Here is a 16,934-nt window from a genome sequence, read left to right as displayed (position 1 = left end):
GACATACTGGTCCAGCATCATTCTTGGAAAAATAAATAAATAGTGAAACAGGCCTTGACGCAAAGGGGGCGGAGTCCCCAACCAACAATTTTGTATAGTGTATGTAAGTATAGTGCAGGAATATGGGAGAAAAGTCCACTTATTTCATACATGACATTCCAGGCGGCATCCCGAAATACTGTGCAAGTGTGCCCGAGGCCGCCCGCAATAAAGGGCCACTCTGAAAAGTCTATTGCTCTCACTACCTTTCATTTTTTAAAGAAAGTCTATGCAACATATGCAAAAAAAAAAAAAAAAAAAAAGTCTTGGCATTCTCAAGAACTCAAGGTAGTAAAACAGCAATAGGGGGCGCTCTAACCCTACCTAAACAAACTTTAGCCAATCACTACATAGAAGAAAAAAAAAAAATAATGACATACTTGGAAATGTCAATTGCGGGAGATTATAGATGATATTTGTCGTTTCGGACGTCCTGACTTTTGTTGGCAACTTATTCCGTTTTGCTTCAGCGTGTCGGCTTTGGACTTTTGTGTTGTTCCACAATCTGATCCGAGTGTGCAGATCTCAGAGGCCGACCGGGTTTGGATTCCATTCGCGTTCCTTTCATGTATTTTGGACCTCCGCCATTTTGTGATTTGTAGACCAGTAGCAGGACTTTAAATCTTTCCTAAAGTTGACTGGAAGACACTTTTTTGGTTTTGGTTAAACCAAGTTGGATCATTCTGAATGAGCTGTCCCGACGTGCAGTACTGAATACTCTTTTTGGGGACCCCAGTCAGAAGACCATTACAACAGTCAAGCCAACTAAAATTGAGGGAACATTGAAGACTAAATTGTCCATAGCTAAGAAGCGGCACGCTAATGCTTGTTTGTCTGCGATTGGCTGGCCACCGGTTCAAGGTGTGCCCCGCCTCTCGCCAAAAGTCAAACTCTCGTCTGTGTGTGTGTGGGCATGAAAATGTTGCCTTGGTGAGCAAAAGTCTTTACCTGTGCAGATCTGGCAAGCGTCTGACTGTACTCCTTCTCAATGTGCTTCAACCTGTTGTTGATCTGGGCAGAGAGAGAAAGAAAGAAAGAGAGAGAGAGAGAGAGAGAGAGAGAGAGAGAGAGAGAGAGAGAGAGAGAGAGAGAGAGAGAGAAGAGAGAGAGAGAGAGAGAGAGAGAGAGAGAGAGAGAGAGAGAGAGAGAGAGAGAGAGAGAGAGAGAGAGAGAGAGAGAGACAATGCAAGCATGTAATTGTCTCCCCGGTCCCCATGAATAGTTCTCACCCAAAAAGAAAAAAGAAAAAGAACAGAAGCATGACGCACTCTGAGATGCTCCCCATTGGTTACAATTTAGCGTAATATTATTTCTCGCATTATTGCTGGTGACATAAACTTGATCGACTGCATATCAATACACCAGGATTAGGCAGGACTCTGCGAGATGCGTACATTGCGATGACGACGTTCAACGTGCCGCCCGTTGCTAGTTTGAAGGGCATTTGGACCGGGCCCGGCCTGCGAGCTGCGAGCGAACTAGCGCACAGTGCTCACAACCTTCAATCGGTCCGTGCCAATCATTAAACCGATTTGAATCTTTCAAAGATGACCCAAGTAACAGTTTCGACGTGATAATTTGATGTAAAATGGAATCCAAGCCTTTTTCTTTTATGATAAAGTAATTGACCCAACACACACACACACACAGCTCTTGTGAAATCACAAGTTAACTAAGATTAACCACAATTTTTAGAAAGCTTTTTAATATTTCAATGGCCACATTCAGGTCTGATTATGGCCAGATTTGTCAAAACAGGGCATCCCTCAAAAAGTAAAAAAAAGTACCCGGTATACAAATTGAAGTAGGCCACTAAGAGCTCAATGACAAACGGCACGATTACAAAAAGAACAAACAAACTTTGGCGAATGTTCCAATATCATTTTCCCAGGCTTCGGCATCTGACCAAACACGGTCAGGGCGCTCGTCCACAAATGGAGAAATCGGGGCCCAAATGACTCCAAGGCTACAACGGCAACCCACAAAAGAAGCCAGAATGAAATCCAAAGAACTGCGCCACACGCTGGCCTCAGTTCACGTTCACATTTGTCTAATCGTCCGTACATAAAAGATTATATTGACAGAAAAAGCCCTTTCTCAATCTTCAGACGTTGAGGATGAGGTGTCAGAAAAGAAAATGCCCCCCCCCCCCCCCCTTCACAAAAAGCAGATTTTCGCTGCCTTCAGGTAGACTCATGTTAAACTGCCGATTACTGAAAAATGGAAAAAAAAAAAAAAAATGTTGCTGATCAAAGTGGAGGGTACACTCTCCTCACGAATCACAATATTCTGCGGGTCTTGTAGGGAAACTGCAGTCTGAGAAATCCCAAATGAGGGAGGGGGCCAAGACTTTGACTGCGCTACCATAGAAATGCACGCTTGCGATCAACTTCTGTTTTTTTGGTATTAATGTCAAAGGCCAATTTTTATTTGATGCATGGAAATGACGCAAAGTGGCAAAAGTCGTCAAAGTCGAGGGTTGGGGGCCAGATCTAAGCCGCCGCCGCCGCCTCATTTTATGTGGCCCGCGCAAGTGAATCATCCTATTTTTTTTTTACACATAAAAGTTGAACCACGTGGATTAGTTAGCGTCTGATTGCAAAAGTAGCTCCCCGTACATTTGTTGTGTGTTTGTAATCATTTGAGTTGATGTATGTATTTATATGGTGAAAGAGTCAGGGGGGCGTCTGGTCTGAGGGAAACCAGAACCGCGATGTGGTCGGTGATAAAAAGGAGTTTGACGCCCCTGAATTGTACAATGTTAAGCCACAGCCCTCAGCACTCGTTTTTACATCGCCATCGGGGTCAGTGAACACAGCGCCGGCTGCCGTCAAGTTTGGAGTCGGTTTCAAAACTTTGTGACAAAGACTTGCTGACCCAGCGTTTTTCCCCACTCGGGCCTCCGTCCCACTTCTCGCGTGGCGAAGTGAACTGATCGGATTTGAACTTTGGACACCGTCTTGGTCTCCGCGCTTCTGCCGGCAAATTTTGTTCTCCGCTCCTTTCCCGAGTTGATCTTCTTCCCCTGACGGCCGGCGACAGACGCCAAACTCCCTCCCTTGAGAAACAAAGCGCCAGTGAACACACCGCCGGCGAAAGTCAACAAAGCCGACGACGGCTTGCTTGACAAACAGCGCCGTCCCGCTCGGAGCAGACGCGCTCGTCGCCGCGGCAACGCAAGGCCATCACCGAGGACACGACGATGAGAGAGGGGCGGCGAACGGGAGGGGGGCTCGGAGGCGTTGACGCTTTTGTTGTATTGTGACTGAAGTGATTATTACATGTTCATTATTACACTTCATTTCGATTTTTTTTCGGGATCTCCTCATGGCTTTGTTGGCAGTTTGTCTTCGAAAGACAACGAAGAACTTCATCGGATATTCTGCGATCAGAAGATCCATAAATTGCGCAAACACTCTTTTGCAATCATTTCCAGTGACGGTTGATGCAAGATGAAGCTAAACGGACGTCAACCTTTCCAAGCAGGCGACAGCTGCCGAATACGTTAAAAACGATGCTCGCCAGAAAAGCCCAAAAGTCACTTTTCTTGTTGGTCTGCTCGTCGACTTAAACCCAGTCAGCGCACGGACACATTTCTAAATTCTCACCACAACACGATGGCAATTACCTTCAAGAGACTCTACTAATTTGCAGAATCCATCCGTCCATTTTCTTTGCCGCTCATCCTCACGAGGGTCGCGCCTATCCCAGCTGCCGACGGGCAGGAGGTGGGCGGGTACACCCTGAACCGGTCGCCGGCCAATCGCAGGGCACGTCGAGACAAACAAACTGGTCCCGCTCGGAATCCCGCCGACGGGGCAATTTAGAGGGTCCAATTAATTTTGCATGTTTTCGGGACGCGGGAGGAAAGCGGAGCGCCTGCTCGGAGAAAACCCACGCAGGCACGGACGGGGAGAACACGCAAACTCCACACGGGCGGCTCCGGGTAATAATCATTTGTAGAATGCACGACATTTTCAAAGTAACTTGCTTCGCGCGCTCGCGCTTGTCGGAACGCTCGCTACTGCTACTTTCGCGACGGCCGCTGGACGGAAGAAAGCAGGAAGAATTACACGACGTCTTGCATTATGCCGCTCGATGATAACAATGTGCAAAAACGGCAGGAATACGACGACGGAAGTGAAAAGGGGAGGTAAAAAAAAAAACAAACAAACGGCGAACGGCCAACCATTTGTAGCGTGCGTGGCCGCGCGCGCGCTTTCAAAGCGGCTACCTGCGCCTCGCCGAAGGCATTTTCGTAGCGCTGAAGGCGCTGGAAGGCCGCATCGGGCGCTTCAATCGAAACCGTCATCCTCCGAAAGGCAGCCGAGCCGCGCTCGCCATACTTTGTGATCATCGGGAATGGGAAGGAGGCCAAAGCCACAACTGAGAGAGGACGTTTGGCTAAGGTGTGCGCGTCACAACGTCACCGCACGTTCAATCGCGGATTCCTTTTCAAGTCAACGGCAAAGAATTTTCACAATCCGTCTTGAAACCCGGACAGGATGTTGCAGCCAAACATCGCGTATTTGCAGAGGAGCGCTTTCCGTTTCCCTCGGCGCCGTCCTCCAGCCGAAGCGGCTGGGGAATACGACAAAGAGGGTGACGTCGCCGGGCGGGTGGGGGGGCGTAGGCGAGGCGCATTGGTGCCCATTTGTCGGGCTCGAGCGAATTCCCTCTTCCGTCTCGCCGTCACTTCCAGTGACTGCGACGTTTGTGAGCACTCAAAACGAGCGCGTCTCGCAAAGAGTTCAACGCGGCAGCGGGGGAGACGCTATTGGCTCCTTTGTCGGTAATCATCGGCGTAACGACGAGAGACTTTATTTTACACATGTCGGCGCGCCGCGGCTGCCTGTCAGTCGAGATTCCGCTCATCCCCGCCCGCTTGCTGGCAGACGCTAACGTTGACGCGACGCATCCGGCGACATCACACACGTTGATGCTAAATATCGGTTGCGTATTCAACCGGTAGCAATCAAATAACTACCAGCGTGACGTTGACCTTTGTACACCCCCGGTGGGCTGTGGCACGCGGCGACCAAGTCAACCACTGTGACACGTTGCACGTCTTTCCCCTTTGCTGTCGCACTCTCGACACCGTTCGCGTTGGTTCCGAGGCGCCCGGCGCACTCATTTAAGGCCGGCCGGGTCGGCCAAAACCTGGACAACGCAAAGTCTTTTCGACTCGTTGACGTAAGGAGCAGGTGAAAAGGTTTCCTTTTATTGCGGTTGAACACGAGCTCGACTATGAATAATTTGGAGAAAAAAGTCCCCGCCGTTACAAAGTCATTGCACAAGTTCGGGTCCATTCCGAGCGAGCAGTAAACGATCCAAACAAAACGAGGTTCGTCACTTCAAGCCCGGTGGAGAGTCGAGTTGACGCAATTGGTCATTGAAGCGGGACGGAAGTGGGTCAACATTGTGTTTTCCTCTCGTTTACGCCCGCTTTGATCAGATGTGAAGATGCGAGCCGATTCGGAGCTCAACGAGCAACCGAGAAGGGGGGGGGCCCGACATCCCGGTGTCCCATTTAAGACTCCGCTTCAAACCGACGTGTAATCTGCGGCGCGCCACAAGACGGAAGCGGCCCGACGCCATGTTTTAATGCGGCTTTTTTTTTTTTTTTTCCCCGGCAGAGCCCTTTCACACGTTGCCTCTTTCATCTGCCGGGTGAGTCACTCCCTCACCGCCACCGGGCCCGATCGGTGTTTGCTCAAATCAACACTGACGCTCGTGGAAGAAGAAGAAGAAGAAGAAGATGATAACAGAGAAGATTTCATTCTCTTTGAAACAAAGCCATAATAAGATCACAACAGTCAAAGTTCCGTCGGTTCTTCCGCTCCAAATTTGGTCTCCTTCTCTTTGGCCGTGTCATCTCTTTTGTCAGTGCGAGAGGCGAACGCGGCCCTCCGACTTCCTCCACGACTGGGGGGGGGCGTCATGTGATTTGGTGCATCTCCAAATGGCAGAGGCCCGACCCGGGAAGTCGGCAGCGACGGACGGACGGGCGGGCAAAGGAGATGAACCGGTTACGCTGACACCAAGCGCAACTTTGCTCTCAAACCCACAAAGTCCAGATTGAGCAAGTCCCAAAAGCATCAATACGGGCAAATGTGGGCGTCATTTTCATCAGGAAGGGTAAAGACAAGTTGTACGCGGCCTTCTTTTCTCCACCAAATCAACTTGAGTTGCTTGCTCAACAACCTCCAGCAGGCCCGCTTTGGAATTTGCGGTTCGACACTCGTCCCCCGAGACAAAAGTGTGCTGCTCCTTGACACGCTTGGCACGTCATACCTGCGAGATTCTTGTGGAACACCTTCGACGCGACGGGGCGGGCGAGTGTGAGAACGCCCGACGGGGGTCTCGCCCCGTTTATCAAAGCGGCCCTTTGCGGACTTTGATTTCACTTCCAGAATCGGATCCTTTGTCTCGCATGGGAGTGCAGACAGAGACTGGTACCTGAGCTTTTTGCGCTCGCCATCCAACGGGAAACTGCCACCACGCCGACGTCCGACCGCCCACCCGGCGCTTCCGTGCGCACACTCACGGCCGACGACGAGGCACTCCGAAGCGTACCTACGAGTAAACTCCACGTCATGACGTTTTATGCTATCTCTCTGCAAATCACGACTAGGCAGTTCTCGGCCTCTGCAGGTTTTTAGCAACTACCTTCAAACCTAGAATGTATTTACAAACCCATTTTCGACGGTGGCAGTTTTTTGGAAACATACACTCTTGCCAACGTTAAGAGTTCTGCCGTACTTTGTGAAAGGAGACGGTTGTGTATCGCGCCTTGACAACTGGGGGCGTCAACCGTCACAAGGCGGCGTGCACAGGAGAAACAGAAAAGTTCGATAAGGATGCGGCGCGGGGGCGAGGGAGGGAGGGGGAGCCGGAGCGCCGCCGCGGCCCCGAGATGAGGCGCCTTTATCAGGCACAGACGTGGCTTCGCGGGCCTGCCGGTGGAGCACCGAGATTGGAGGAGCGCTCGCACATTCATTCAGATAAAGAGATAAAGTTCAATGGCAATACCTCAGAAGCCCCCCCACGACACACCTTCTCCTCCTCCTCCTCCTCCTCCTCCTCATCATCATCCCTTTCCTCAGCATTTCCACCACAAAATGAAAACTGGCCTTTTCTTATCACGTCTGATATTCTGTTTCTCATTATTTCACTTCCAAAACGCGCCACCCCCCCTAAATGTCTTTGATGACAATACATTCGTGGATTTAATGGATTTCTCTGGCCTTTTTTTTTTTTTTTTTTCCCCCCCAGGATCTGGGAGATGCGGCGGACTGCAGAGAACAGCGTTTTTCGGGGGGCATCAAAAAGAAGGAGACGTTTGAAGCTTAGCGAACGGGCCCCAGCAGTCGACATACATCTGACGACTGGCCGACTTCAGTCCCCGTGTGGGAGCAAAAACGGGCTGCGACAAAGTAGCCAGTTTTTCCCCTCGCCGCTACCAAGTCAAACTTGGAGACAGATTAGAAAATAGGGAGGGGGGAGGAGGACAGGAGAGGGGGACAAGGTAAAAGATGTTTGGTCTTTTTTTTTTTTTTTTCCATTTCAAGAAACCTACACTGACCAAAAAAAAAAAAAAAAAAAAAAAAAAAAAAAAAAGGGATGATGAAATCATCTTTTCTTTCTATAAAAAGTAAAAAAAAAAAAAAAACAAAAAAAACATCCTTCGCTTTGAATCCACTCCGAATTCCCACACGACGACAGATTAGATACCTTGGAGGGATCCAAAAGGAGGCCCGAAAGGTTTCCTTCTTTCAAAACGAGAAGGACCCTGGAATAAAGTCACTCTTGCCCCGAGTCCGTTTCATCAAGCCAAAAAAAAAAAAGGCCACTTTGGGACTTGATGGCGCACACGAAAACGACTCTGGCTGGCTTTGATGACTCCGTCACCTTAGATGAGCTTCCCGCTAGGTCACCACGAGATTAGGGCCCGCTCGGAGCGGTCGAACGTTTAAAGTTCACCTGGATTCCCGGGCCCAGTTCCACTCCACGGCTGGCCCAATTTGGGGAACTTGTCAATCCGTCCACGTCCTGAACTCCGCGACGGCTGCGGGTCTTTCCATTCCACGACCCAAACGCAACAATTTCCTGCCACCAAGGTAAAAATTGGAAGGAAGAAGAACTCGCCCAAGTAGTGCGTGAACCGCTGTAATGGCAAGCAGACCCCTGTAGATGGCAACGTTCAGCACAGCTTTTGAGTAGAAGCTAAAGATTAGTCGGTGAATCTCGGCTTGTCGCATCAGTTGTTTGGGAGGGAAAAGACAACATGTCCGATTCATAAATATACGGTATTATCAGAGTCTTTGTCGCGATAGTGAGAAAAGATGCCGACGCGCCGGAAGTTTACAAACACGCATTTCATTTTTTGTCAGACTCAGCAAAATTATCTTGCTAGACAAAATTTTATACTCTCTTGTTGGAGGTCAAAAGTTGACACGCGTCCTCTTTGAACTGCGTGACTTGGGTCAAACATTTTGGGACGACAAGCTTTTGAGCTGGAAGAAAATAATCCAATATTCTCAAAGAAATTTTTCTCTCTCATTTTTGTAGCATTTAACTAAATGAAATAATTTTGCCGATCCCGACTGACCTGAAACTGGTTCGGTTTGGGCTGATTTGATGTCAGGCAGTGAGACGTGTATTTAAACTTCTGGCTTCGACTGTGTGCAATAAACGCGGAGACGTCGCTCGCGGCACTTTTCTTAGCTGTGCAACGGTGATTAAAGGATTATTTTGTCAGCAAGAGCCCTTTCTCAATCTTGGCTTGGGTGTTTCCTACTTTGAGGCGTCACAAAATCCCCAAAAGATGACGACTGTTGTGCTCGACGTGCATCTTTTTCACAAAAGGCTCATTTTGCCATCTCTGCGGTCCAAAAACTAAAGAAAGGAAAACGCTTTTTTTTGTTTCTTTTGTTAGGTTTGGTGCGTCCTTTGTCACAGAACACAATACAAGGCGGGTCTTGACGAACCGCGATGCTCGAAAACGGCTGCCAATTTGGGGAACTCCGCTATTCACATGACACTTTGAAAGAGTTTCTGATCCAACTTCTGGATACGGATTCTCATTTGTTCTCTTTCCACCGACGACGGAGGCGAAGGTACCCGGCGACGCGTATTTGCCGCCCCACGCCCCAGCTGGTAGGATACACTTGGCGGCAGGTGCACGCTTGCTCGCCATTATACGAAAACCCGGCGCCAAACGGCCAGTTCACCTTCTCTTCGGCCGCCTCCTTTTCCCGCCGGTGGCTTCTCCGGAGGTCCCGGACGACGCGTTCCGTGTCGGAGCGCAGCGTCTCCCCGTCCTGGTAGGCCTTTTGCTTTTCCTCGTCGCGGAGCGCGGCCATCTCTGCCAGCTGTCGCTTGTGCTGGACGCGGGCCGCCCGGAGCTCCTCGCGCAAACACGACAACTGGGCCTCCAAGTCCGAAATTGTCTGGAAAGATGAGACGTGCAGGTGTTGTGTTACGGAATCAGAACAGATGCGTGGCTGCGCGCGCGTTGACTTAATATGCCCGACCTTTTTGGATAGCGCAGAATTATCGCTTGCCGCAGTTGTGTAAAAATCAATATACAGCGGAAAGCACACTTTTTACCTACACAGCATTTCTCCCGTCATCTCTTTTCTCAGAGCTATGAAGGACGAACATCCCCACGGTGTTTCTACTCGCATTTAATTGAGCAGATGAACACACCGTACTACCTTCAGGCATCGGGAAATTGCACCCAAGGATGAATCCGATTCGTGCAAGTCCGCAATTGTCTTCTTGATATCTGTCTGATTTCTTTTGACGTTCCCAAGAGGTTACACATCATACAAAGCGCCGAGTTTTAGGTGTGCCTGATTCTTTCTTACCGCAAAGAAGTTTACCAATGGGTTAGCGTAGATTTGTGATAGGCTAGCGCACATACCGTTTTATGTACAAATTCAGATTAGGTGCTGGGACTGGACTACCGTTCTGGGAATATTGTAGAGCTATGAGATGAGCTATGAAAACTCCCCAAGTTGTACAAATCGTTCACGTTTCTTGGCGTCCCTTAGCCACTATCCGACTCGGTTAGGCACTGGCGCAGGAGAGTGTCGGCTTTCCCGGTGGAAATGGACCGCGTGCTGGTAAAGACGCCAACATGGTGGCGCGCTTCCCCAAACGCAACACACTCCGACAATCTGCCAGTGACGTAAGTGCGAGGACCTGGAAAATGGCTGCTTGCTCCCCCCCCCCTTCGCTGAACTTTTGAGGATTGACGTTGCCCAGGAGCGTCTAATAGCTGCCAGGGAACGTCAACATTCCAAAGAGCAAATGCTAACGAGATCCAGGGAACGCCGAGAAATAGCCCAGACTTGACAGATGCTTGGAATGTGTCAACACTTCAAAAGGAATCAATGCACCATTGAATGAAGGATTGGTTTCAATTTGGGGAATTGCTCTTTTCATCTGGACACCTGCACTCCCCCGACAGGTCGCCCCTCCGCAGTCTCGAGTGCATCATTCTCCCACGAACAAATATGAACGACACTTAAAAAAAAAAAAAACAACAACGAAAAACTAATCTTTGCGAATCACGAAGCTCATGGCCGTGACATTTGGACCGACACACACTCGGGACTAAAACCGAGCGGCTGAACGGCAGTGAGCGGGTGGGGGGGGGGTTCAAATCAAAGAATGTGGGTCACGATTTGGCTGCTCACAAGAACCAAAGCCTGGCCTGAACGTGAGAGTCAAGTGCGGATCGAGAAAAGTGCGACAAATTCGGAACGGAATGCCGGCTAAATATTGTACGGCATCAACGCGCTTTACTAAATCAAAAACACCGTCCTGATAAGAAGCTTGAATCAAGTAATAAATGTTCAAAGATAAAAGTACATTAAGATGACTTTTCAAAAAGGTTGATGCGTGAATTTGTGTCGAGTTGGACGTGCGCCGAATTATTCTGACCACTAGTGGCGGTAGCGTTTCGTCTCAACGACATTAACGTGCAATTTGGGTTAAGAAGAAGACGTGTACACTTTTTCTGTCCATGAAAGTTTCTTGAGAGAGGATAGAATTGTGAAATCGTTACATGAAGTTCTGTGTTAGGATACAGTTTGAATAAGCCCACCAACATTAGAGCAACTTGTACGTATTTGTTTTGTTGAAACGAATTAGTCCCGTACGATTGTAATTCGATTGTAGGTCATAAATTATTGGGAAAAAAAGGTCTCTGATTTCAAGAGATCATTCTGAATATTACAGTATATGAAAAATGTTCAATGAGAAATGCAAGCCCAGCTCATTTTCAACTCATTGGCGGTTCGAGCGTTGTCAGTCAAACGGAATCGACGCGCCGCATCGGGATGTGAGGGTTCGGAGGCGCTCGCGTCCGTCACACATTTCGAGCTTTTGAAACACATTGACGACTTCCTTTATGATCAATTGCGGTGAGATGATTGGCAATCACTAAAGCGACGATGAAACGCTGCCGCGCGAGTCCGGTGGGACAATCCGACATCATGACGAGCGGGGTGGGCGCTTGTTCCCGTCATCACGCACGTACTCGTCGTCTTTGTCAAGTTCTTGGAATTGAAATGCTTTGAAAAAGTGACAGCATCCCAGGTCAAATCTCAGACGAGCGGCACTCGATGCGCTTTGATGAGGAGACGAGGCAAGATGGCGTCAGTCACGTTATAAAATAAAATAAATGGAACAGCGAAACCAATGTTTGCAGAGATAAATGAACGTTTCCAGTTTTGGCCCTTCGGTCAACGCCTGGGAATGTTTTTCATTTTTCCTGATGCAATCCGATGATCCTTTTTCAAGCATGTCCGGAAAAAGAGAAGATAAAAACAATGTCTTGTGTGAAGTTGTCCTTCCCTCTGTCCCAATTGAAATTCTGCTTGTACGGCTGACACAACTTCACTGGGAATGACTTTCCGGGATGACATCGCCAAACAAACCCTCAACACAATCGAAAATGAGCCTTTTCAGCTTTAGCACCTTCAGCTATGGATTACAAATGTTCCTCCTTGCAGTAGAAAAGTTTGGACGTGCGCTGCGGCGGCGGGTGTTGAAGCGGAGCGAGCGGCGTGAATGTTATGTTATGAGAAGAAGCGGGAGTCAGCCCTCCTCTTGACATTTGATGCGACTTTTCCCAACTTCTCGGCAGAACCTGTTCCTCTCCTCTCTCCCAGGGGACGCAAATAATGATGCCTGATTTGTGTTTTTCTCTTCCTTGGAGCAGTCGGCTGCATGATTAGCTGAGAAGGCTTTCGTTACAATGTTTGGTGCTACAATGGCGCCGCGGGCTTGCAAGGACACTTAAAGCCAAATTCCCTTGAAACGTTCCCCCGATTGCCATAGTGACAAAAAAAAAAACCCACTCTTCTTGCTATTATGTTTTCAAACAACTGATTAATCACGTTTTGAAGCAACAGAGGTAAAGTTGCTCAACTGGAAGGCTGGATTTTGCAATGCAATTTTGGGACATGTAGTGTGCTCTTAAAAAAAAACCAAAAATCCAAAAACCAAAACATTGCATCGGGATTGATTGTCAAAGGCGGGAGATGAGATCAAAGCTCCGTCCCGGCCTGAGGAAATTTAGGAGGAGTGCTTGAGCGCCCCAAAAGTGGCTGCCATTGTGTCACGGCGCACAACACGCGTAGGCTGGGTGGAGCCGGTCTTTGTCTCGCCAAGTACACGACAAACGAGTTGCAAGTTTTCACTTCAATTGCACATTGGCAAAGGAGCTCGGCGCGCATGCTCGTTATTTTAGCAATTTGGCAGGCTCCGGACTTCTCTCGGGGTCATTCTACGAGCGGCCTCGCCAGTCAAAGCCGAGCGGACCTCCGTCACTTCCGAGAAGCTCGCGGGCCCGCCCTTCATCCGTGCCAAAGGCCGGAATAAAAATCGGCAGGCGTGCTGGGAAGTGTCAACGGCGAGATGAGAGGACAGGAAGTTTGTTCTGTCGCCTCCAGCAACAAGCAACAAAGGACATATTCCTGCTGGCGTCACTTTTGTGAAAACGGCAGAAAATGTACGGCGCAATTCGTTGTTCTTAAACCAGCTACGAGAGCAGGACCACGCTATCCACAGCACTTTCTTTTCTCATCTGAAAACAAACAAATCAATCCCAGCCACCTCAAGTTTACATGCAGTTTTTTTTTTTTCCTTTTGAAAAGCGTTGAGTGACAAAAGCCTTCAATGCTTTGCCTGGATTGCGTTGAATGGAATGAGAAGAGATTTTTCCCGCTGCCGGCGTAAATAACAGCATCACATTCCGAAGCTTCTCCAAATGGTTCCCCGCAGAGCGCCTGGCTAGCCGCGGCTGGAGATGAGCGGGGGGGGGGGGGGGGGGTGACGACCCGCTGCTGCTGGTTGGCCAACAAAAATCAAATAAAAATAATGGTCGTTATTATGGCGTCAAAACAAAACTGCAGGTGTCTGTTCTGTCATCAGAAACGAAGCAGAGCAATAGAAAAAGTGCCGGACGAAGAGAAGATGTGGTAAAAGTATTAAAAAGGCCCACAAAAAGGAAAATCCCACAGTCACCTTTCAGATTTTTTTTTTTTAGATAATTGGACAAAATGGCAGCGAAAGTCACTTGAAAATCATTTCATCCCAAAAAATCACTTTGCTTTGCTGCGACTTTTGCGGCAATAACTTCTTCCTTTTTATGTCGAAGCACTTCCCAAATGTGTTGGCGCCTCCTCGGCTAAGATTTGAATTGATTTTGCAGAATTGGAGGGTACCCGCCGCGCTTTTGAAACGGCGGGCGACGCTCCGACGCGGGCGGAGACAGACCCCCTACCTGGCCGTCGCGCTTCCTCCACTCCCGGGTGTGCTCCTGGTGGGTCCGCAGGGCGGCCCTGGCCCGGCTCTCCAGGCTGCTCACCTCCCGCTGGCGCTCCTGGACCAGGCTGTCCTTTTCGGCGCAATGCCGCTGTTGCAGGCGCGTCCTCTCCTGCTCGTGCTGCACGCGCTGCTCAGCCATCTGATTGGACAAGCGGGCAAAGAAAGACTTCATCAGCCAACGCACACTCGCCAAAGCCCGTCGTCATGACAACTTGTCCGTCCGGTCGGTCGGTCGGCGACCCGACGCGGGGACACCCGAGCGCCACTTTGGCGGGACCGCCTCAAAAAGTTGCCCTCGGTTCTTGTGGCGCCTTTGCGTCTGGCTAGCTGCCTCCGCCCTCTCACCTCGCCCGCGTAGGCCGGCCCTGAACGTGCCATTCGTCTCTCTTCCGAGACGGAACACCCCCCCCCCCCCAACCACCCCCACCTCCTGTGATTGGCATATAAAAAGAGCATCCGGCTCGGTCCGTGCACGAAAGCTGGCAGGGGTGAGCCGTCTGGCGACGGCGACAACCCCCTGACGGCATGTGAAAATCGGCTTACGACCGTTTGAAACGCTAGTTGGGGGGTGGGCGGGGGGGGGGGGGGAGACGAGGTAACCAAAGACTGCGCTAGACTGAAGCATCTTGGGGCAATTCGGTATGATTACCCTAATTTGGGGTACCTCAACAACGAGCTGCCTACCCAACACCGAGGATAGTAACGTACAGTAAAGTTTCCAAAAGACGGCAGAAATTCCCAATTCCCCTCTTGTCTGTTTTTCCCTTTTCAATTCCTTTCTTTCTCGGAGCTTAATCACGCTGGCAGCTCAAGCTCAAGTTTGTATCCCATCGGAGCCGAGAGCAAAGTCACCTGCTGAGAGGCGAGTCTCGCCAGCAGCCGCCGAGCCTTTCCCAGGCTCTGACCCCCCACCCCCCCCACTCTTCAGCCCTCCCGCGGGAGGGATGGCGGCCAAGGGGACCGGCGGCCCCAGTCGGAGACTCGCGAGGACAGCGAGGGGCCCCTCTTTGAAGCTAATCCCCCCCCGGCGCATTGTGTTCGACGGCACCCTACCTGGCTCGCCGGCGGAACAGAGATCGGGCGTCTCAATGGCCGCCGCCCGGCTGGCCTATCCTTAAACTTATCTCCAGACCTCGCGGACAATTCGGAGCAGGTGATGAATGGGCGGCTATCTACGGGAAGCCGGATTCCGTCCTCGCGCTTCAGAAGGAGTCCACAATGGACACTTTATTTTCCTGGCCTGAAGCCTTTTAGGGCGCTTTGTCGCACGGCTTTGCGGGGAATGTTAGTCTGACAAAGGTTCCGGAATTCCTTGGGATCAGTTACTGACGTGGCGGAAAACGCCATGAGAGATCTCTGCGAGTTTGGGCGTTTGTGGCCAGTTGGACGTTCCGCAGACGAGTGACAAATTCCTTCTTAAGTGCACAGTAGATGCTAAATTAAATTGACGGTCAGAATGCAGACGGACACGTTAAGAGAGAACTTTTTTGACAACGCCTTCTGCAGGAAACGCAGAAACAGACGCGAGCGAGGGGCGTCCTCGGCTTGCTGCACGTGCCCGTTAACTGTCGCTGGATCAACGGGGATCAGAAGGTAAATGAGGATGGCGAGAAATATCGACTGATTGGAAAGGCAAAGGAAAGAAGATGGGCCCGACTGTGACATCACATGGTACCGGCATCCGGCGCAGCGCGGAATGCCGCTGCCATGCATGGCCACAGATGCCGTGCGGCCCCGGCCCGGCCCGGCCCGGCGTGGCTTCGATGACGGACGCGCACGAGCGTGCGGGACAGCGAGGGAAGAACGGTCGGAAATGTTTGGGAAGCGGGAGGCTGCGGGGGACGATGAAGACGACGGAACCGCCAGAGGAGAGGAAAAGCGCCTGGACGAAGACGCTTGCAAATGACGTCCCGCGCTTGCATTTCTACATACTGAAAACGCCAGCGCTGACAATCGCTTCCCTTCAGCGTAAAGGCCACCCCGATTGCCCAAAAGGCCGTCGGACCGCGACAATTCCTGCATTGCTGAGGCCGCTCTTGAGGAACATTCTTTGCGGCGCTCGCGATGAACCTCGCTGAAGTCGCGACGGCGAACTCACACCACACGTGCTTTCGTGTCCGGCACGCACTGAGGCTACGTTTAGACCAGGGTTTTTTTTGGGTTTGTTTTTTTCCCCAGTACTTTGCATTCCACGCAGAGATAATCTACGTTGACGCGGAGCTGTAGAAACGCCCGAAGACGCTCATTTGCATGGCAGGCCGAAGCGCAAGGGCAAACATTTCTATTTTCAGGGGCTAAACAAAACGGGACAGAAACTGGAAAATGGGCATCACGCTGGACTCGGGTTGGTCCATCTGCCTCCCCCCCCCACACTCCCCCGAGATACCAAAGCGGGAGCGGGGAATGCGTCTTTCTTTCTCCGCGCCCCGTGATTGGCTGGCGTCCCTTCCGGGGTTCACCCCCGTCGGTCCTCCGGCGATCCCGGCGGGGACAAGTGGGAACCTCCTGGATGGATCCCATCAAATTGCATCAGAGGTTGCAGCGCATCAACAATTCGCTTGCAGGGATCCACAATGCCAATTCCAGATATCTGGAAGTCCAGTTTGAGACGTGTCTTACGCGGTTGACGCGCCGTAACTTCGGCTCAACTATATTTTCAAATGACCGCAAGTCAAGAGATTTTTGTCTCTTTTCACATTTCTTAAATCAAGTTCGAAGGCGAAATGACATGGGCGGTATTCAAATCAAAGTCAATCAAAATGCCCTTGTAAGTACCCAAGCCGCTTATCCTCAGAAGGCTCGCGGAAGCAGCCGTAACCCCTCGGCGCAACACGTGCGAAAGTCAAATGTAAAATTCAGTTTTGTCGGGGCAAAAGCAAATTTCTCTCGACTGGTCACGAGTTCTTTCCAGAGACCTTGAATGCAACTTCCACCTCCCAACTTAAGGCGCAACAATAAACAGATTGCTAAATGAATACCTCCAGGAGCTAATTGAGGAATACGAAGATTGCTTTCTTTCCGGCGCCCTTTCAGCTCGTCGTCGCGCCGCC

General features: G+C 50.5%; 1 protein-coding gene across 9 annotated transcripts in view; it reads right to left on the bottom strand.

The window, feature by feature from the left end:
• cep112 (centrosomal protein 112) overlaps positions 1-16,934 on the bottom strand; it is a 68,601-nt gene that overhangs the window by 15,224 nt on the left and 36,443 nt on the right. For 8 of the 9 annotated variants that reach the window (XM_061847345.1, XM_061847348.1, XM_061847347.1 and 5 more), the window contains 3 exons: positions 13,841-14,023; positions 9,273-9,491; positions 988-1,050 (listed from right to left, as the gene is read on the bottom strand). In XM_061847345.1, coding sequence (XP_061703329.1) covers positions 988-1,050; positions 9,273-9,491; positions 13,841-14,023 — 465 coding nt within the window. Of the gene's footprint in view, positions 1-987; positions 1,051-6,498; positions 6,616-9,272; positions 9,492-13,840; positions 14,024-16,934 lie in introns of all 9 variants that reach the window. The other variant, XR_009798959.1, reaches the window with a different exon arrangement.

The sequence above is a fragment of the Syngnathoides biaculeatus genome, chromosome 16, assembly GCF_019802595.1.
Source record: "Syngnathoides biaculeatus isolate LvHL_M chromosome 16, ASM1980259v1, whole genome shotgun sequence".
NCBI lineage: Eukaryota > Metazoa > Chordata > Actinopteri > Syngnathiformes > Syngnathidae > Syngnathoides > Syngnathoides biaculeatus.
The sequence above is the reverse complement of the archived record's forward strand: the minus strand, read 5'-3'. Positions and strand labels throughout refer to the sequence as shown.